Here is a 19,881-nt window from a genome sequence, read left to right on the forward strand (position 1 = left end):
TGACCTTCTAGAAACTTAAACTGCAGCTCAGCTCGCTCGCAGTTCTGGCCTGAGGTGAAGGCTAATTAGCTTTTAGTGTAACGTTAGCTCATTTTGCGGTGTGTGCGTGCGTGTGTGTGTGTTTTACTCACAGATAAGCTTTGAATGGCAGGGTCCCTGCTATCACGTGTTGATAAAAATATAACATTTACATAATAAAAATCAACTACAGGCTTCCCAAATGCTGTAATAAATCAAGCATGATGAGTTGACTTGAAACTGTTTAATGTTGCACTTTTTATATGTAGAAGAAAAGTTTTGTCATTTTATTTAATCCGAGCAACAATTTGAGGCAGTTTAATGTGGATTAATGTGGGCATAATTATTATAGTGTTCACAATGTTAAAAGGATAAAGCCATTGTTTACAAATTTGGTAAATAAATAACCAAAAAATGTATATTTTGTTGTTTTCTTACTGTACCGAAAATTAACCGAGCCGTGACCTTTAAACCGAGGTACGTACCGAACCGACATTTTTGTGTACCGTTACACCCCTAATATAGATACATATACATACATACATACATATACACACATAGGGAGTATTTTTAAAAAAAAATTAAAAGCAGTGCACTAATTCAAGATATTCAAGTCAGGCTTATGGGGCGTGACATAAATGACCCAGTTTAAATTTCTCCAATTTTTAAGTTTATAAATTCATAGATATTCTTACAACTTTTTAAGTCTGTGTTAAGAGCGGGGGTCGGCACCCCGCGGCTCTAGAGCGGCATGCGGCTCTTTAGCGCCGCCCTAGTGGCTCTCTGGCGCTTTCTCAAAAATGTATGAAAAATGGAAAAAGATGAGGGGAAAAATATATAAAAAATATATTTGTTTTTTAATATGGTTGTGGGGATCCTTTTTTTTTTTTATTATTATTTTTTTTTTCTTTGTCACGGAAAAGGGACGTTTTTGTCATGAAAAGGGGAGGTTTTTGTGGTTGGTGCACTAATTGTAAGTGTATATTGTGTTTTTTATGTTGATTTAAGAAATTATATATATATATATATATATATATATATATATATATATATATTTTTTTTTTTTTTTTTTTAAATAAAAATGAATAAGAAATTCTTCTGTGGCCCGGTACCACACGGCCCTGGGGACCACTGCTATAAAGCACACTGTTTGAATTAAACATGCTTCACCCGATTCGAGTATTTGGCGAGCGCCCTTTTGTCCTACTAATTTGGACGGTCCTTGAACTCAACAGACTTTGTTTACATGTACAACTTTCTCCGACTTTCTAAGACGTGTTTTATGCCACTTCTTTTCCTGTCTCATTTTGTCCACCAAAGTTTTAACGCTGTGCTTGAATGCACAAAGGTGAGTTTTGTCGATGTTATCGACATGTGTGGAGTGATAACCAGACATATTTAGTCACTGCAAGCTAATCGATGCTAACATGCTAGTTAGGCTAGCTATATTGCATCATTATGCCTCATTTGTAGTTATATTTCAGCTCACTTGGTCTCCTTTAAGTCCTCTTAATTCAATCTCAAGACACACTATATCTGTATGTAATACGGCTTTTATTTTTTTGCGGCTCCAGACATATTTGTTATTGTATTTTTGGTCCAATATGGCTCTTTCAACATTTTAGGTTGCCACCCCTGGTTTAGAGAATTCCACGCTTTCACAGCAGCAACAGACAATTTGTTTAAGATTTGTTCGCGCTCTTGGATGCGTAAAAATCATACGGCCTTCTGTTGTTCTCATGATGGTGAAAGTGTGTTTGTTTGTTTGTTGAAGTCAGGGACAGCTGGCGGCGAGAACCCGACCTTGCGTTTGCGCTGGGTGGAAAAGCGAAGAAATACGAGGGGGGGATCTGGCACCTGTGGTGTTGCTTTTACAAGCTCTGGAGTGTTTTTGTGGATATGTGAGTCTGCTGACCCTTATCATGTCGTGACCGAGGTCAGGGTAGAATAATGCCGAGCGGGATATTTACTGCTCAACTTAATGAAGAAGGTCAGCAGCCCGTGAATGTGTGTGTCTGTGCAGCGGGGGAGGTGGAAGGTACAGGCGTTGCTTCCTCTGACTCATAATGATATGATTGTTTATCCTCATCCTCTCTTCTTCTTCCCTCAGTTGCCCCTGAGAAGCCAGACCTCACACGCCCATCCAGTCAAGCCATTTCCGTGGGAGAGACCACCAGCTCTGAGGTGCGTCCGCCGTCCATTGATGCATTTGCACCATCTCATAACAAGGGTGTCCTGAGGCGGTATTAGTATTTGATATCCGATATCAGCAAAAATTAAAGCTGCAAGCAGCATTGGTCGGGTCCGCCTTTGGCTGCTGCCGCCGCTACTCAAACCCTGATCTAAGTCAGACCAACATAGAGGTTTTTATTTCATGTCTCTACGACATTTCTAACAGAAGTTACATGCAGTTTTGTTTGGGTTTTTTCCTCGGAGGCGCTAAAGCGCAATTTTGATTTTTTAGGGTTTGGTTTTTTATTAGATGGCAATTTTCGCCAGTCCTGATATGTGTGTAAAATTTGGTGAGTTTTAAAGCATGGTAAGGGGGTCAAATTACAGATCGGCGTTTCTGGATGTTGTTGATAAATGGCTTTCGCTTTGTATAGTAGAGCTTTAACTTGCACTTTGAAGCATTTTAAAGGGGTCAAATTACAGCTCAAAGAGGCAAAATTTACATTTTTTAGGTAACTTTGCGCAGGGGTTCTTTGAAGGCGCGTAAAATCAAAACCGGAGCAGTAATCAAAACTCTGTCCTATACTTTTAATCAGAAGGGTTCAAATCTCTCCTGTGCGAGTTTGAAGCCGAAACGACAAACACGCTCAGAGGAGATAACTTTTGAAAAAAGGTGACGGTGTTTACAAATTGTTTATTTTGAAGGGGTAATTTTTAACTTCCTGTTGATTTTTGCTGAAGGATGTCAATTGTTAAAATGTAGGTCTAAGTGAGACCTACATAGAGGTTTTTGTTTCAGGTCTCTCCAACATTCTTACCGGAAGTTACAAGCTGTTTTGTCTGTGTTTTCTTCCTAGGAGCAGTTTTTTCTGTGTTTTATCCAAAAATTGCGCTAGAGCGCATTTTTGAGTTTTGGGGTTTGGGTTTTTCATTAAATCGCAATTTCTGCCAGTCCTGATGTGTGTGCCAAGTTTGGTGAGTTTTGAAGCATTTTAAGAGGGTCAAATTACAGCTCAAAGAGGCAAAAGTAGCATTTTTTGCGAAAATTTTGCTTTAAATGGGTTTTTGCAAAATTTTTGTTTATTTTTGCCCTAGAAGGTACAATTATGAAATCTAGGTCTAAGTCAGCCCTATATAGAGGTTTTTGTTTCATGTCTCTACGACATTGCTAACGGAAGTTACAAGCAGTCTGTTTTTTTATTTTCCTAGGTGGCGCTAGCGCGCATTTTTGATTGTTAGGTTTTTTGTTTTTTTTTATTAGATGGCAATTTTTGCCAGTTCTGATGAGGGTGTGAAGTTTTGAAGCATGTTCAGGGCGTCAAATTACAGTTCAAAGAGGCGGCGGGATAATAATAATAAAACGCACCAGTTTCAATAGGGTCCTTGGCCCATTGCAAAAGGACTCCACACTTTTTGTACCGGAGGACACTACGTCCACAGTTTCCAAAAAATAGTTTTAAATGTGGACTCGTCCAACCACAGAACACTTTTCCACTTTGCGTCAGTCCATTTTGGATGAGCTCAGGCCCAGCGAAACCGGCAGCATTTCTGGGTGTTGTTGATAATTGGCTTTCGCTTTACATTGTAGAGTTTTAACTCGCACTTACAGATGTAGCAACGAACTGTAGCTACTGACAGTGGTTTTCTGAAGTGTTCCTGAGCCCATGTGGTGATAGCCTTTACACACTGATGTCGCTTTTTGATGCAGTAACGCCTGAGGGATTGAAGGTCACATGCTTCGCCGCTTTCATGCAGTGATTTCTCCAGATTCTCTGAACCTTATTATGATATTATGGACGGTAGATGATAAAAACCCTAAATTTGAGAAATATTGTTCTTAAAGGGGAACATTATCACCAGACCTATGTAAGCGTCAATATATACCTTGATGGTGCAGAAAAAAGAACATCTATTTTTTTAACCGATTTCCGAACTCTAAATGGGTGAATTTTGGCGAATTAAACGCCTTTCTGTTTATCGGTCTCGTAGCAATCACGTCAGAATGTGACGTCGCCGAGGTAACACACCCGCCATTTTCATTTTCAACACATTACAAACACCGGGTCTCAGCTCTGTTATTTTCCGTTTTTTCGACTATTTTTTGGAACCTTGGAGACATCATGCCTCGTGGGTGTGTTGTCGGAGGGTGTAACAACACTAACAGGGAGGGATTCAAGTTGCACCACTGGCAAGAAATCTGCCGCCAGACCCTCTTTGAATGTACCAGAGTGTCTCCACATTTTACCGGCGATGCTAAGACAGACATGGCACAGAAATGTATGGATAACCTGCAGATGCATTTGCAACCATTAAGTCAACGAAATCACAAAAGTGAGTTTTGTTGATGTTGTTGACTTATGTGCTAATCAGACATATTTGGTCACGGCATGACTGCCAGCTAATCGATGCTAACATGCTATTTACGCTAGCTGTATGTACATTTGAAACTAGATACCCACATTTAATGCGAAACAAACACTTACCAATCGACGGATTTAAGTTGCTCCAGTGTCACAAGATGCGAAAGTCCTGATCGTTTGGTCCGCACATTTTACCGGCGATGCTAATAAAGCAGCCATGCTATGGGCCACTTCATTAGGTACACCCATGCTATGGCCGAATAGCGTCAATAGCTATTAGCTCAATAGCTTCAATTTCTTCTTCAATTTCGTTTTCGCTATCTGCCTCCATACTCTGACCATCTGTTTCAATACATGCGTAATCTGTTGAATCGCTCAAGCCGCTGAAATCCGAGTCTGAATCCGAGCTAATGTCGCTATATCTTGCTGTGGTAACCGCCATGTTGTTTGTATTGGCAGCATTGTATGAGGTCACAGGGAAATGGATAGTGGTTTCGAAGCTAGCGAAAATAAGGCACTTTAAAGCTTTATTTAGGGATATTCCGGGACCGGTAAAATTTTGAAAAAAAAATCAAAAAATACAACAAGCCACTGGGAACTGATTTTTATTTGTTTTTAACCCTTTTGAAATTGTGATAATGTTCCCCTTTCAACTGTTCAACAATTTGCTAATGCATTTGTTCACAAAGTGGTGACCCTCGCCCCATCCTTGTTTGGGAATGACTGAGCATTCCATGGAAGCTGATTTTACACCCAGTTTCCAAATTAGCCTGTTCACCTGTCGGATGTTCAAAATAAGTGTTTGATGAGCTTTCCTCAACTTTCTCAGTCTTTTTGCGACTTGTCCCAGCTTTTTGGAAAACATGTGGCAGGCATCAAACTCCTAATGAGCTAATAGTTTGCTAAAAAATAAAAGTTTTCCCGTTGGAACGTTAAGTATCTTGTCTTTGCAGTCAGTGGAATATAGCTTGAAAAGGTTTGCAAATCATTGTATTCTGTTTTTATTTACCATTTTCACAACGTGCCAACTTCACTGGTTTTTGGGTTTTGATGTTGGATGCAAATTCCGTGGTAAAACTGAGTAAGCACACCCTCATTGGATGTTACTCTTTGTGAACAACTAGATCGGGACCTGCGTGACGATGAACGGACACCCCCTGCCGAGGATCATCTGGTTCAAAGACGGCCAACCGCTTCCTGAGGTCAAAGACCGGAAAGAAAGTACGTATGCGTATTACCTAAAGTGGGACCAACTCCTTCAACCAACGTTTTTCTCACACCTTCTCCGTCAGAAACCTACATGATTCCCGCGGTGGTGAAGGAGGCGTCGGGTCTGTACACCATCAAGAGCACCTTGTACATGCAGCCCACCAAGGCCGACAAGGACTCGGTGTTCCAGTGCACGGTGGAGTACAGCATGCTGGGGGACCAGATCAAGCAGACCAAGTCCGACCCCATCACTATCAACCTCAACTGTGAGAGCAAAAAAAAATCAAAACGGCTTCTAAAATAACGGCGACCCTATGAACTACGGCTATCTTTCTCCATTATCAACTACGAGAGCTTTATCTTACCCACGACAGGCGAGATAAGGAAGTGCCCCCGAGAGACTAGGTGATCCACGGCAGGCAAATGCACGATCGACCAAGATAGCGACGAGATGGCTAAATGCGAGATTTAAAGGATTACATGCTCACATTACACTGCGTGTTCAAAAACAAGAAAAAAAGATACAAAAATTAGGGGTATTTTATTTGAACTCAAAAATGATCTGCCAATAGAACAAGAAATTGTGGCTTGTCAGGACTTTCCAAAACAAGCCAAATTAAAGCTGCAAGCAGCGATGGACGGCACCGCTTTGGCTGCTGCCCCCGCGACCCAAGCCCAGATAAGCGGTAGAAGATGGATGGATGGATTATTACACAGAGAACAAGTTGTATACACATGTGTTATACATCAGTCTCATAGTAATAACAGTTGTAAAGTGGCTTGGGCATTTTATAAGGACGCTTTGGTGCCGCCATTTTGAGACTCTAATGCATGGTGAATGTAATGCAGTTGTTGTGATGAAGTGTGTCAGTGTATGAAATATAGGTCTCAGTGAGACCTACATTGAGGTTTTTGTTGCATGTGTGTACGACAGTCCTACAGTTTTGTCTGAGCAGAAAGCCGCCATTTTGTGACAACAGCAGCAGCACAATGGTTCTTTGCGGGCTCATAAAATCCAAACCGGGGTAGTAATTAAAGCTCTTTCTTTAACTTTTAATCAGAAGGGTTCAATATCACTTCTGCGCTTATTTGAAGCCGAAACGACAAACGGCCTCAGAGGAGATGATGTTTGAAAAAAAGCTACCTTTTTTTAGCCAACTTTTGTATTGAAGTGGGAATAGCAAACTTCCTGTTGATTTTAGTTGGGGGCGGTCAGTGTATGAAATATAGGTCTCAGTGAGACCTACATTGAGGTTTTTGTTTCATGTGTGTATGACAGTCCTACAGTTTTGTCTGAGCAGAAAGCCGCCATTTTGTGACAACAGCAACAGTGCAATGGTTCTTTGCGGTCTCATAAAATCCAAACCGGGGTAGTAATTAAAGCTGTTTCTTTAACTTTTAATCAGAAGGGTTCAATATCACTTTTGTGCTTATTTGAAGCCGAAACGACAAACGGCCTCAGAAGAGATAATTTTTGAAAAAAAGCGACATTTTTTTAGCCAACTTTTGTATTGAAGTGAGAATAGCAAACTTCCTGTTGATTTTAAGTTGTTTACCATTTTCCCCCCCAAACATTTTTGGGGAAATTCAGATTGATTTCAATGGAAATATTCAAAGTTCCACAACTCCCACATTTTTCATCCGATTCAAACTGTTCCAACTTCAAAATATCCAGCCTTTTTGGGAATTATGTGCTCTCCTTCAACAATTCTAAAAAAAAATGTCCAGGAATTCAGTTCAACTTCAGTGTTGGAGCATTCACACTCCGTCTATTTTACTGTTATGATTGAGGCCCAAAGAGGTAGACATACACACAAGTACTCAATACAACAAATTGTAGTCATTACTATAGCATTTGTACGTATGTTTTTTAAAGACTGTCATTATCTTTTGACCTTTTGACCGACTTCACCCCAAAAGAAGAAGAATGTAAAAAAAGGGAAGATGAGGCACTGGAAAAGTGTGTGTGGAATGCTTCAATTGATGATAAAGTGCGAGTGGAAGCTGATCCGAAGGAAGAATTTTCACCTGTTCCTCCCACGTCTGTCTAGATCCCTCGGAAACTGCGACCTTTACCCTCCAGAACACTCTTCCCGTCAAGGAGGGCGATAACGTCACCATGCTGTGCGAGACCGACGGGAACCCTCAGCCGGAGTTTGACTTCACCAAAGATGTATGCGTGGAAACAAGTTCCATTTTTTGAAGCACTTTTTCCTCATGAAGATGTCCTTTCTAGGGTAAATCCGTGAACGGTCTTGGCGGGGTCCTGATGCTGAAATCCGCCAAGCGGACCGACGGCGGCGTGTACAAGTGCACGGCCACCGACTTCGACAACATCGACGCCGACCTCACGGGAGAGATCAACCTGAGCGTGCACTGTGAGTGATTCCTGGCAGAGGCCCTCCTCCGTCCCTAAAGCGTGGAAATGAAAGGCCGAGCCGGTCCAATTCGATTGTTCACGCTTGGCGTCTTGCTTTAAAGTCATCCACAGCACGCTGGCCTAATTTGACCCTATCAAACACATTTAGGCGGGAGATAACCTGGCAATAGTGTGGAACGGGCTTAGCGCAAAGTGGGCTTAACTTCAGAGAAAGGGGCATTAGCTTTTGGACTTACCAATATTCCACTTTGTGTAACCCTCTTAGGAGATTTATGACTTGCTTTCTAATTGATTTTTCTACCCCCCTGTATGTCTTTCTTTGTCCCTGTCAGACATTGATCCCATGAGCGTGACTCCAGTGGAGCCTCAGGTCGTCATGCTTGGAGACAAAGTGGAGTGGCAGTGCAAGACCAAGGCCTCTGCCCCGCACACCGTGCAATGGAAAAAGGTGAGTTTCACCGTATTTTTACCACTATAAGGCGCACCTAGAATCCTTTCATTTTCTCAAAAACCGCCAGAGTGCCTTATAACCCGGTGCGCCTAATGTACGGAATAATTCTGGTTGTGCTTACAGACCTCGAAGCAATTTTATTTGGTACATGGTGCAATGATAAGTGGGACTAGTAGATGGCAGTCACACATAAGAGGTATGTGTAGACTGCAGTATGACGCCAGTAAACCACACGAACATTTAAATGTTCCGTTGAAAATAGAGAACATTACACACGGCGCTCAAAAATCTGACAAAATGTTTTAGTACGACTTTGAAGCCGCACCTAGAATCCTTTCATTTTCTCAAAAACCGCCAGAGTGCCTTATAACCCGGTGCACCTAATGTACGGAATAATTCTGGTTGTGCTTACAGACCTCGAAGCAATTTTATTTGGTACATGGTGCAATGATAAGTGGGACTAGTAGATGGCAGTCACACATAAGAGATATGTGTAGACTCAGTATGACGCCAGTAAACCACACCAACAATTTAAATGTTGTATTGAAAATAGAGAACATTACACACGGCGCTCAAAAATCTGTCAAAATGTTTTAGTACGACTTTGAAGCCGCACCTAGAATCCTTTCATTTTCTCAAAAATCGCCAGAGTGCCTTATAACCCGTCGCGCCTAATGTACGGAATAATTCTGGTTGTGCTTACAGACCTCGAAGCAATTTTATTTGGTACATGGTGCAATGATAAGTGGGACTAGTAGATGGCAGTCACACATAAGAGGTATGTGTAGACTGCAGTATGACGCCAGTAAACAACACCAACATTTTAAAGGTTCCATTGAAAATAGAGAACATTACACACGGCGCTCAAAAATCTGTCAAAATGTTTTAGTACGACTTTGAAGCCGCACCTAGAATCCTTTCATTTTCTCAAAAATCGCCAGTGTGCCTTATAACCCGTCGCGCCTAATGTACGGAATAATTCTGGTTGTGCTTACCAACCTCGAAGCAATTTTATTTGGTACACAGTGCAATGATAAGTGGGACTAGTAGATGGCAGTCACACATAAGAGATACGCGTAGACTGCAGTATGACTCCAGTAAACCACACGAACATTTAAATGTTCAGTTGAAAATAGAGAACATTACACACGGCGCTCAAAAATCTGTCAAAATGTTTTAGTACGACTTTGAAGCCGCACCTAGAATCCTTTCATTTTCTCAAAAATCTCCAGTGTGCCTTATAACCCGGTGCGCCTAATGTACGGAATAATTCTGGTTGTGCTTACCGACCTCGAAGCAATTTTATTTGGTACATGGTGCAATGATAAGTGGGACTAGTAGATGGCAGTCACACATAAGAGATACGTGTAGACTGCAGTATGACGGCAGTAAACCACACCAACATTTTTAATGTTCCATTGAAAATAGAGAACATTACACACGGCGCTCAAAAATCTGTCAAAATGTTTTAGTACGACTTTGAAGCCGCACCTAGAATCCTTTCATTTTCTCAAAAATCGCCAGTGTGCCTTATAACCCGTCGCGCCTAATGTACGGAATAATTCTGGTTGTGCTTACCAACCTCGAAGCAATTTTATTTGGTACACAGTGCAATGATAAGTGGGACTAGTAGATGGCAGTCACACATAAGAGATACGCGTAGACTGCAGTATGACGCCAGTAAACCACACCAACATTTTAAATGTTCCATTGAAAATAGAGAACATTACACACGGCGCTCAAAAATCCGTCAAAATGTTTTAGTACGACTTTGAAGCCGCACCTAGAATCTTTTCATTTTCTCAAAAATCGCCAGTGCGCCTTATAACCCGCTGCGCCTAATGTACGGAATAATTCTGGTTGTGCTTACTCGAAGCAATTTTACTTGGTACAAAGTGTAATGATAAGTGACCAGTAGATGGCAGTCACACATGAGAGCTACATGTAGACTGCAGTATGACGCCAGTAAACCACACCAAAACTTTTAAAGGCTAGAGCAGTGGTTCTCAACCTTTTTTCAGTGACATTTTTTTTAATTCAAGTACCCCTTAATTAGAGCAAAGCTTTTTTGGTTGAAAAAAAGAGATGAAGAAGTATTTAAATTGTTTAACAGTGCAAAATATTGCTCATTTGTAGTGGTCTTTCTTGAACTATTTGGAAAAATATATATAAAAATAATTAAAAACTTGTTAAAAAATAAACAAGTGATTCAATTGTAAATTAAAGCTGCAAGCAGCGTTGGTCGTGTCCGCCTTTGGCTGCTGTCCCCGAGACCCACGGCCGGATAAGCGTTAGAAGACGCCTTGGAGCCACTATTTTGAGAATCTAATGCATTGTGAAAGTAATGCAGTTGTTGTATTGAAGTGAAAATATCAAACTTCCTGTAGATTTTTGCTAAAGTATGTTAATTATTAAAATGTAGGTCTAAGTGAGACCTACATAGTGTTTTTTGTTTCATGTCTCTCTGACATTCCTACCGGAAGTTACAAGCAGTTTTGTCTGTGTTTTCTTCCTAGGAGCAGTTTGTCCGTGTTGTATTCCTAGGGGGGCGGTAGAGCGCAATTTTGAGTTTTGAGGTTAGGTTTTTTCATCAGATCGCAATTTTTGCCAGACCTGATGTGTGTGTCAAGTTTGGTGAGTTTAGAAGCATTTTAAGGGGGTCAAATAACAGCTCAAAGAGGCAAAAATTACATTTTTTAGGAGACTTTGCACAGGGGTTCTTTGAAGGCGCGTAAAATCAAAACCTGAGAACTTATCGAAACTCTGTTCTGTACTTTTAATCAGAAGGGTTCAATCTCTCTCCTGTGCGAGTTTGAAGCCAAAACAACAAACGCACTCAGAGGAGATAATGTTTGAAGAAAGGTGACCGGTTTTTACAAAACTTTTGTTTTGAAGGGGGGATTGCAAACTTCCTGTTGGTTTTTGTTGGGGGTTGTCAATCTATGAAATGTAGGTCTAAGCGAGACCTACTTAGAGGTTTTTGTTTCATGTCTCTCTGACATTCTTACCAAAAGTTACAAGCAATTTTGTCTGTTTTCTTCCTAGGAGCATTTTTTTCAGTGTTTTTTTTTCAAAAATAGCGCTAGAGAGCAATTTTGAATTTTGGGGTTTGGTTTTTTCATTAGATCGCAATATTCGCCAGTCCTTATGTGTGCGCCAAGTTTGGTGACTTTTGAAGCATTTTAAAGGGGTCAAATTACAGCGCAAAGAGGCAAAAATGGCATTTTTTTGCGAACATTTTATTTTGAAGGGGTTTTTGCCAACTTCCTGTAGATTTTTGCTGAAAGAAGTGAGTGTATGAAAATTGGGTCTAAGTCAGACCTACATAGGAGTTTTCGTTTCATGTCGCTATGACATTCCTAACAGAAGTTACATGCAGTTTTGGCTGTATTTGTTTCCTAGGGGGCGCTAGAGCGCAATTTTCATTTTGGGGAATTGGTTGCTTAATATGTTGGGAAGGTTTGCTATACCGACGTGTGTGTCAAATTTGGTGAGTTTTGAAGCATGTTAAGGGGGTCAAATTACAGCGCGTAGATGCGGAATAATAATAAAACACAGCAGTTTCAATAGGGTCCTAATAAATATTTCTCCACATAGAAGTAATCATCAACTTAAAGTGCCCTCTTTGGGGATTGTAATAGAGATCCATCTGGATTCATCAACTTTATTGTAAACATTTCTTCACAAAAAAATAAATCTTTAACATCAATATTTATGGCACATATCCACAAAAAATCTAGCTGTCAACACTGAATATTGCATTGTTGCATTTCTTTTCACAGTTTATGAACTTACATTCATATTTTGTTGAAGTATTATTCAATACATATATTTATAAAGGATTTTTTGAATTGTGGCTATTTTTAGAATATTTAAAAAAAATCTCACATACCCCTTGGCATACATTCAAGTACCCCCATTTGAGAACCACTGGGCTAGAGTCTACAAATGATTTTTAAGGTGAGACTTAAATGCTTCTACTAAGGTAGCATGTCTAACTGTTACCGGGAGGACATTCCAGAGTACTCGAGCGCGAATAGAAAACACTCAATAGCCCGCAGACTTTTTTTGGGCTCTGGGAATCATATATTTAGGAGCGTGGAAATACAGGTGGCATCCTATGACAGTTCCACGCTGGAAATCACTGAAAGCGGCCCATTCTTTGGGAAATGTTTGTAGAAACAGTCTCCATGCCTACAGTAAGTGCTTCAATCAATCAATCAATCAATCAGTCAATGTTTATTTATATAGCCCCAAATCACAAATGTCTCAAAGGACTGCACAAATCATTACGACTACAACATCCTCGGAAGAACCCACAAAAGGGCAAGGAAAACTCACACCCAGTGGGCAGGGAGAATTCACATCCAGTGGGACGCCAGTGACAATACTGACTATGAGAAACCTTGGAGAGGACCTCAGATGTGGGCAACCCCCCCCCCCCCAGGGGACCGAAAGCAATGGATGTCGAGCGGGTCTAACATGATACTGTGAAAGTTCAATCCATAGTGGCTCCAACACAGCCACGAGAGTTCAGTTCAAGCGGATCCAAGACAGCAGCGAGAGTCCCGTCCACAGGAAACCATCTCAAGCGGAGGCGGATCAGCAGTGTAGAGATGTCCCCAATCGATACAGGCGAGCGGTCCATCCTGGGTCTCGACTCTGGACAGCCAGTACTTCATCCATGAAGTGCTTGATTTGATTCACCGGGCCAAGTGATCAGGACACCTGATTCTCGTCATTTGGACGGGTGGCCGAATACTTTTGGCAATATACTGTATTTATGTTGATGGAAAATGCGAGGCACTTTCAGTATTCAGAGGCAGTCGCTGTTTTTTTGAGTTTCCCAGTGTTGTCGCTGACATACCACTTGGCAGCTGATTGATACTTGGATGTTTCCTTGTATCTGTTGTTGTGTCTGCTGGGGGGCCAGCCACTGTTTGTTTGTGTCCCTAATGTGGAGAGAGTGCCGTGAGAAAAGCTCGGGTTCCAGTTGACCGACTGACTTCCATTTGTTATCTCCGTGTTTGTACGTGTGAACGTGTGCTTTTCCCACAGTCGCGCTGTCACTGGACACAACATTAGGTACAGCTCTACCAGGGCTTCGTCAAAAAATAAAGAAACCCAGGGTATTAGAAGTTGTATTGTATTGATTGTTATTATTCATTATCAATTGTCACATTGAGTTGGTGACGAACCCCAAGTCGCAGAGGAGGCGTCAGGTGATTAGATGGCCAATCCCAGCTGGGCAATCCACTCACCTTCCGCTGGCTTTGAGGCCGGTCCTTACACACACACCACTCCGCGGCAGGCCTGCACACCACGCCCCCCTCCACAGCCAAGGAATAGGAATAACAATGTACAATTGAGGTCAATAAGCCAACAGGAAAAGAACATTTCCCTTATTTTATGCCAAAATGTGTCCAATACTTTGATACTTTTCTCAGTATTCAGTCAGGTGACCCATCCCCAGGGTCAATTTGGGCTGACATGTTCGCTGCTTTTATCCCCGCAGGGCTCTGAGGTCCTCTCTCAGGATGGAACTCTCTCCATACAGGACGTGTCCTACACTAAAGCTGGAGAGTACTTGTGTGTCGGAGCCATGCCGTCGGTGCCGGGACTGACAGCCCAGTCCAGCGTCACCCTCGCTGTCAAAGGTACCTCACGGACTCTGCAAAATAAACCTCTCAAGGAGGAGACTGTGAGAAAATGACAGCTTCGATGTAACAAACCACTAGCAGACTGCTGTGATGATGACCACCAGAGGCGCTACATTTACTCTGTTACATGTACTTTTGGGATAAGTTGTACTTCTAAGAGTAGTTTTAATGCAACATACTTTTACTTTTACTTGAGTATATTTATAGAGAAGAAACACTACTTTTACTCCGCTCTATTTATCTACATTCAGCTCGCTAGTCGCTACCGATTTTTATTGATCTGTTAATGCACGCTTTGTTTGTTTTGGTTTGTCAGACGGACCTTCAAAGTAGGATCTATCACATGCCTGCGTTTCACCAATCAAATGCAGTCACTGGTGACGTTTGACTCCGTTTCACCAATCAAATGCAGTCCCTGGTGACATTTGACTCCGTTTCACCAATCAAATGCAGTCCCTGGTGACGTTTGACTCCGTTTCACCAATCAAATGCAGTCCCTGGTGACGTTTGACTCCGTTTCACCAATCAAATGCAGTCACTGGTGACGTTTGACTCCGTTTCACCAATCAAATGCAGTCCCTGGTGACGTTTGACTCCGTTTCACCAATCAAATGCAGTCCCTGGTGACGTTTGACTCCGTTTCACCAATCAAATGCAGTCACTGGTGACGTTTGACTCCGTTTCACCAATCAAATGCAGTCACTGGTGACGTTTGACTCCGTTTCACCAATCAAAACAGAGCCAGGCGGTCACATGATTAACTGCACACTTTTTTTTTTTAGAAACCTTTATTTATAAATTTCAACATTTACAAAAAGTTGAAAATAATAATCAAAGTAAGTACAAAAACAATACAAAACAGTATAAAAACCGTACAAAACAGCGCCAGGGGGTTGTAAAATCAATGTAACTAAAATAGAATGCAAAAAAAAATATATATATATATATATATATATACAAAATAAACAAAGTGCAAAGCCATAGGCTCTCTCAATCTCAGTAAATAACTTAAATTTGGAAGACAGCATCATCGTTTTCACAGCTTTTTGCTTGTTGGAGGTAGAGTGTTTTAATGTAGAGTTCTAAATCTTTTTTAAAGACACAAAAACAGGTTGGGGACTTTTTGTCGACTTTTGCCGACTTTTCTCCCCCACTTCCTGTGGGATTTTGTTGGGTGCGTTGTGGACATTTTTTCCATCCAAGGACTTGTGCAGCCGGCGGCGAGACTCATGGGACTTGAACCCGGGGATGTATATTGGACAAAATTGGGGCTTTTGACCATTTTGGCCACCTTTTCCCCTCTTTTACCCGCCTTCCTGTGCACCATTGCTGGCTGTGTTTTGGAATAAGTTCAAGCATGTTTTACTCAATATAGCTCATAAAATCTCAGCTACAAGTTGTAATATCTTACTGAGATCATTTAGGAGCAAAACCCTTAAAACAAGTAAAACACTCTAATTTAAAATTTGATGTACGGCTGCACAAGTCCCAGGATGCCCAAAATGTCCAGAACACGCTCAGCAAAGTCCCACGGAAAAGCGGGGAGAAAAGTGAGAAAAGTCGGTTAAATGTTCAAAAATCACTAGCAGGTTTGAGTCAACCCCATGTGGGACTCGAACCTGGGTCGGTTTTTTCAACATTTTTGGGACTTTTGCTGACTTTTCCAACTTTTATCTTCTTCTCTGCCCGTGGGACTCGGCTGGTTGTGTTGTGGACATTTTGGGCATCACGGGACTAGTGGGACTCGAACCTGGGTCGGTATTTTCAACATTTTTGGGGACTTTTGCCGACTTTTCTCACTTTTCCCCACCACTTCCCGTGGGACTTTGCTGGGTGCGTTTGGGACATTTTTTTTGCATCCTGTGCGGCCGGCGGCGAGACTCATGGGACTTGAACCCGGGGAGGTATTTTGGACAAAATTGGGACTTTTGACCATTTTGGCCACCTTTTCCCCTCTTTTCCCCGCCTTCTTGTGCACCATTGCTGGCTGTGTTTTGGACATTTGGACAAAAATAGTTTCAAGCATGTTTTACTCAATATAGCTCATAAAATCTGCACTACAAGCTGTAATATCTTACTGAGATCATTTAGGAGCAAAACCCTTAAAACAAGTAAAACACTAACATAATATTTTATATATGGCCGCACAAGTCCAAGGATGCCCAAAATGTCCATAACACACCCAGCCAAGTCCCACGAAGAAGGGGGATCAAAGTTGGCAAAGTTGGCAAAAGTCCCAAAAATGTCCAAAATACCTAACCAGGTTCGAGTCCCACTAGTCCTGCTGCCGGCGGAGATGCCCAAAGTGTCCAAAACGCGCCCAGCAAAGTCCCACGGGAAGGCGGGGAGAAAAGTGAGAAAAGTCGGTAAAATGTTCAAAAATCAGACCCGGGTTCGAGTCAACCGCATTTGGGACTCAAACCTGGGACGGTATTTTGAACATTTTTGGGTCTTTTGCTGACTTGTCCAACTTTTATCCCCCCTCCCCGTGGGACTCAGCTGGGTGAGTTATGGACATTTTGGGCATCCCGGGACTTGCGCCGCCAGCTAGCAGGACTTGTAGGACTCGAACCTGGGTCGGTATTTTGAACATTTTTGGGGACTTTTGCCGAATTTTCTCACTTTTCCCCACCACTTCCCGTGGGACTTTGCTGGGTGCGTTTGGGACATTTTTTTTGCATCCTGTGTGGCTGGCGGCGAGACTCGTGGGACTGGAACCTGGGAAGATAAATTGAACAAAATTGGGACTTTTGACCATTTTGGCCGCCTTTTCCCCTTTTTTTCCCGCCTTCTTGTGCACCATTGCTGGCTGTGTTTTGGACATTTGGACAAAATAGTTTCAAGCATGTCTTACTCAATATAAGTCATAAAATCTCAGCTCCAAGCTGTAATATCTTACTGAGATCATTTAGGAGCAAAACCCTTAAAACAAGTAAAACACTAACATAATATTTTATAAATGGCCTAACAAGTCCAAGGATGCCCAAAATGTCCAAAACGCGCCCAGCAAAGTCCCACGGGAAGGCGGGGAGAAAAGTGAGAAAAGTCGGTAAAATGTTCAAAAATCACAACCGGGTTTGAGTCCACTCCATGTGGGACTCGAACCTGGGTCGGTATTTTGAACATTTTTGGGACTTTTGCTGACTTTTTCAACTTTTATCTTCTCTGCCCGTGGGACTCGGCTGGGTGTGTTGTGGACATTTTGGCCATCACGGGACTTGTGGGACTCGAACCTGGGTCGGTATTTTGAACATTTTTGGGGACTTTTGCCGACTTTTCTCACTTTTCCCCACCACTTCCCGTGGGACTTTGCTGGGTGCGTTTGGGACATTTTTTTGGCATCCTGTGCGGCCGGCGGCGAGACTCATGGGACTTGAACCCGGGGAGGTATTTTGGACAAAATTGGGGACTTTTGACCATTTTGGCCACCTTTTCCCCTCTTTTCCCCGCCTTCTTGTGCACCATTGCTGGCTGTGTTTTGGACATTTGGACAAAAATAGTTTCAAGCATGTTTTACTCAATATAGCTCATAAAATCTGCACTACAAGCTGTAATATCTTACTGAGATCATTTAGGAGCAAAACCCTTAAAACAAGTAAAACACTAACATAATATTTTATATATGGCCGCACAAGTCCAAGGATGCCCAAAATGTCCATAACACACCCAGCCAAGTCCCACGAAGAAGGGGGATCAAAGTTGGCAAAGTTGGCAAAAGTCCCAAAAATGTCCAAAATACCTAACCAGGTTCGAGTCCCACAAGTTCTGTTGCCGGCCGGAATGCCCAAAGTGTCCAAAACGCGCCCAGCAAAGTCCCACGGGAAGGCGGGGAGAAAAGTGAGAAAAGTGGGTAAAATGTTCAAAAATCACAACCGGGTTTGAGTCCACTCCATGTAGGACTCGAACCTGGGTCGGTATTTTGAACATTTTTGGGACTTTTGCTGACTTTTCCAACTTTTATCTTCTCTGCCCGTGGGACTCAGCTGGCGGGACTTGTGGGACTCAAACCTGGGTCGGTGTTTTGAACATTTTTGGGGACTTTTGCCGACTTTTCTCACTTTTCCCCCCCACTTCCTGTGGGACTTTGCTGGGTGTGTTTTGGACATTTTTTTGCAGCCCGGGACTCGTTTCAGTGGCGAGACTCGTGGGACTGAAACCCGGGAAGGTATATTGAACAAAATTGGGACTCTTGACCATTTTGGCTGCCTTTTCCCCTCTTTTCCCCGCCTTCTTGTGCACCATTGCTGGCTGTGTTTTGGACATTTGGACCAAAATAGTTTCAAGCATGTTTTACTCAATATAGCTCATAAAATCTCAGCTCCAAGCTGTAATATCTTACTGAGATCATTTAGGAGCAAAACCCTTAAAACAAGTAAAACACTCTAACATAAAATTTTATATATGGCCGCGCAAGTCCCAGGATGCCCAAAATGTCCATAACACACCTAGCTGAGTCCCTCGGGGAGGGGGGATAAAAATTGGAAAAGTCGGCAAAAGTCCCAAAAATGTCCAAAATACCTAACCAGGTTCGAGTCCCACAAGTTCTGTTGCCGGCCGGAATGCCCAAAATGTCCAAAACACGCTCAGCAAAGTCTCACGGGAAGGCGGGGAGAAAAGTGAGAAAAGTCGGTAATATGTTCAAAAATCACAAGCGGGTTTGAGTCCACTCCATGTGGGACTCGAACCTGGGTCGGTATTTTGAACATTTTTGGGACTTTTGCTGACTTTTTCAACTTTTATCTTCTCTGCCCGTGGGACTCGGCTGGGTGTGTTGTGGACATTTTGGGCATCACGGGACTAGTGGGACTCGAACCTGGGTCGGTATTTTGAACATTTTTGGGGACTTTTGCCGACTTTTCTCACTTTTCCCCACCACTTCCCGTGGGACTTTGCTGGGTGCGTTTGGGACATTTTTTTTGCATCCTGTGCAGCCGGCGGCGAGACTCATGGGACTTGAACCCGTGGAGGTATTTTGGACAAAATTGGGGACTTTTGACCATTTTGGCCACCTTTCCCCCTCTTTTCCCCGCCTTCCTGTGCACCATTGCTGGCTGTGTTTTGGACATTTGGACAAAAATAGTTTCAAGCATGTTTTACTCAATATAGCTCATAAAATCTCAGCTCCAAGCTGTAATATCTTACTGAGATCATTTAGGAGCAAAACCCTTAAAACAAGTAAAACACTAACATAATATTTTATATATGGCCTAACAAGTCCAAGGATGCCCAAAATGTCCATAACACACCCAGCCAAGTCCCACGAAGAAGGGGGATCAAAGTTGGCAAAGTTGGCAAAAGTCCCAAAAATGTCCAAAATACCTAACCAGGTTCGAGTCCCACTAGTCCTGCTGCCGGCGGAGATGCCCAAAGTGTCCAAAACGCGCCCAGCAAAGTCCCACGGGAAGGCGGGGAGAAAAGTGAGAAAAGTCGGTAAAATGTTCAAAAATCAGACCCGGGTTCGAGTCAACCGCATTTGGGACTCAAACCTGGGTCGGTATTTTGAACATTTTTGGGTCTTTTGCTGACTTGTCCAACTTTTATCCCCCCTCCCCGTGGGACTCAGCTGGGTGAGTTATGGACATTTTGGGCATCCCGGGACTTGCGCCGCCAGCTAGCAGGACTTGTAGGACT

The 19,881-nt window shown here is 42.4% G+C and overlaps 1 protein-coding gene across 3 annotated transcripts in view; it reads left to right on the plus strand.

The window, feature by feature from the left end:
* bcam (basal cell adhesion molecule (Lutheran blood group)) overlaps positions 1-19,881 on the plus strand; it is a 179,404-nt gene that overhangs the window by 121,793 nt on the left and 37,730 nt on the right. For all 3 annotated transcript variants that reach the window (XM_061915021.1, XM_061915022.1, XM_061915023.1), the window contains exons 4-10: positions 2,129-2,202; positions 5,675-5,771; positions 5,843-6,025; positions 7,811-7,932; positions 7,996-8,137; positions 8,472-8,587; positions 14,106-14,247. In XM_061915021.1, the coding sequence (XP_061771005.1) occupies positions 2,129-2,202; positions 5,675-5,771; positions 5,843-6,025; positions 7,811-7,932; positions 7,996-8,137; positions 8,472-8,587; positions 14,106-14,247 (876 nt within the window). The remainder of the gene's footprint in view (positions 1-2,128; positions 2,203-5,674; positions 5,772-5,842; positions 6,026-7,810; positions 7,933-7,995; positions 8,138-8,471; positions 8,588-14,105; positions 14,248-19,881) is intronic.

Source organism: Nerophis ophidion, linkage group LG11 (assembly GCF_033978795.1).
Source record: "Nerophis ophidion isolate RoL-2023_Sa linkage group LG11, RoL_Noph_v1.0, whole genome shotgun sequence".
NCBI classification, from domain to species: domain Eukaryota; kingdom Metazoa; phylum Chordata; class Actinopteri; order Syngnathiformes; family Syngnathidae; genus Nerophis; species Nerophis ophidion.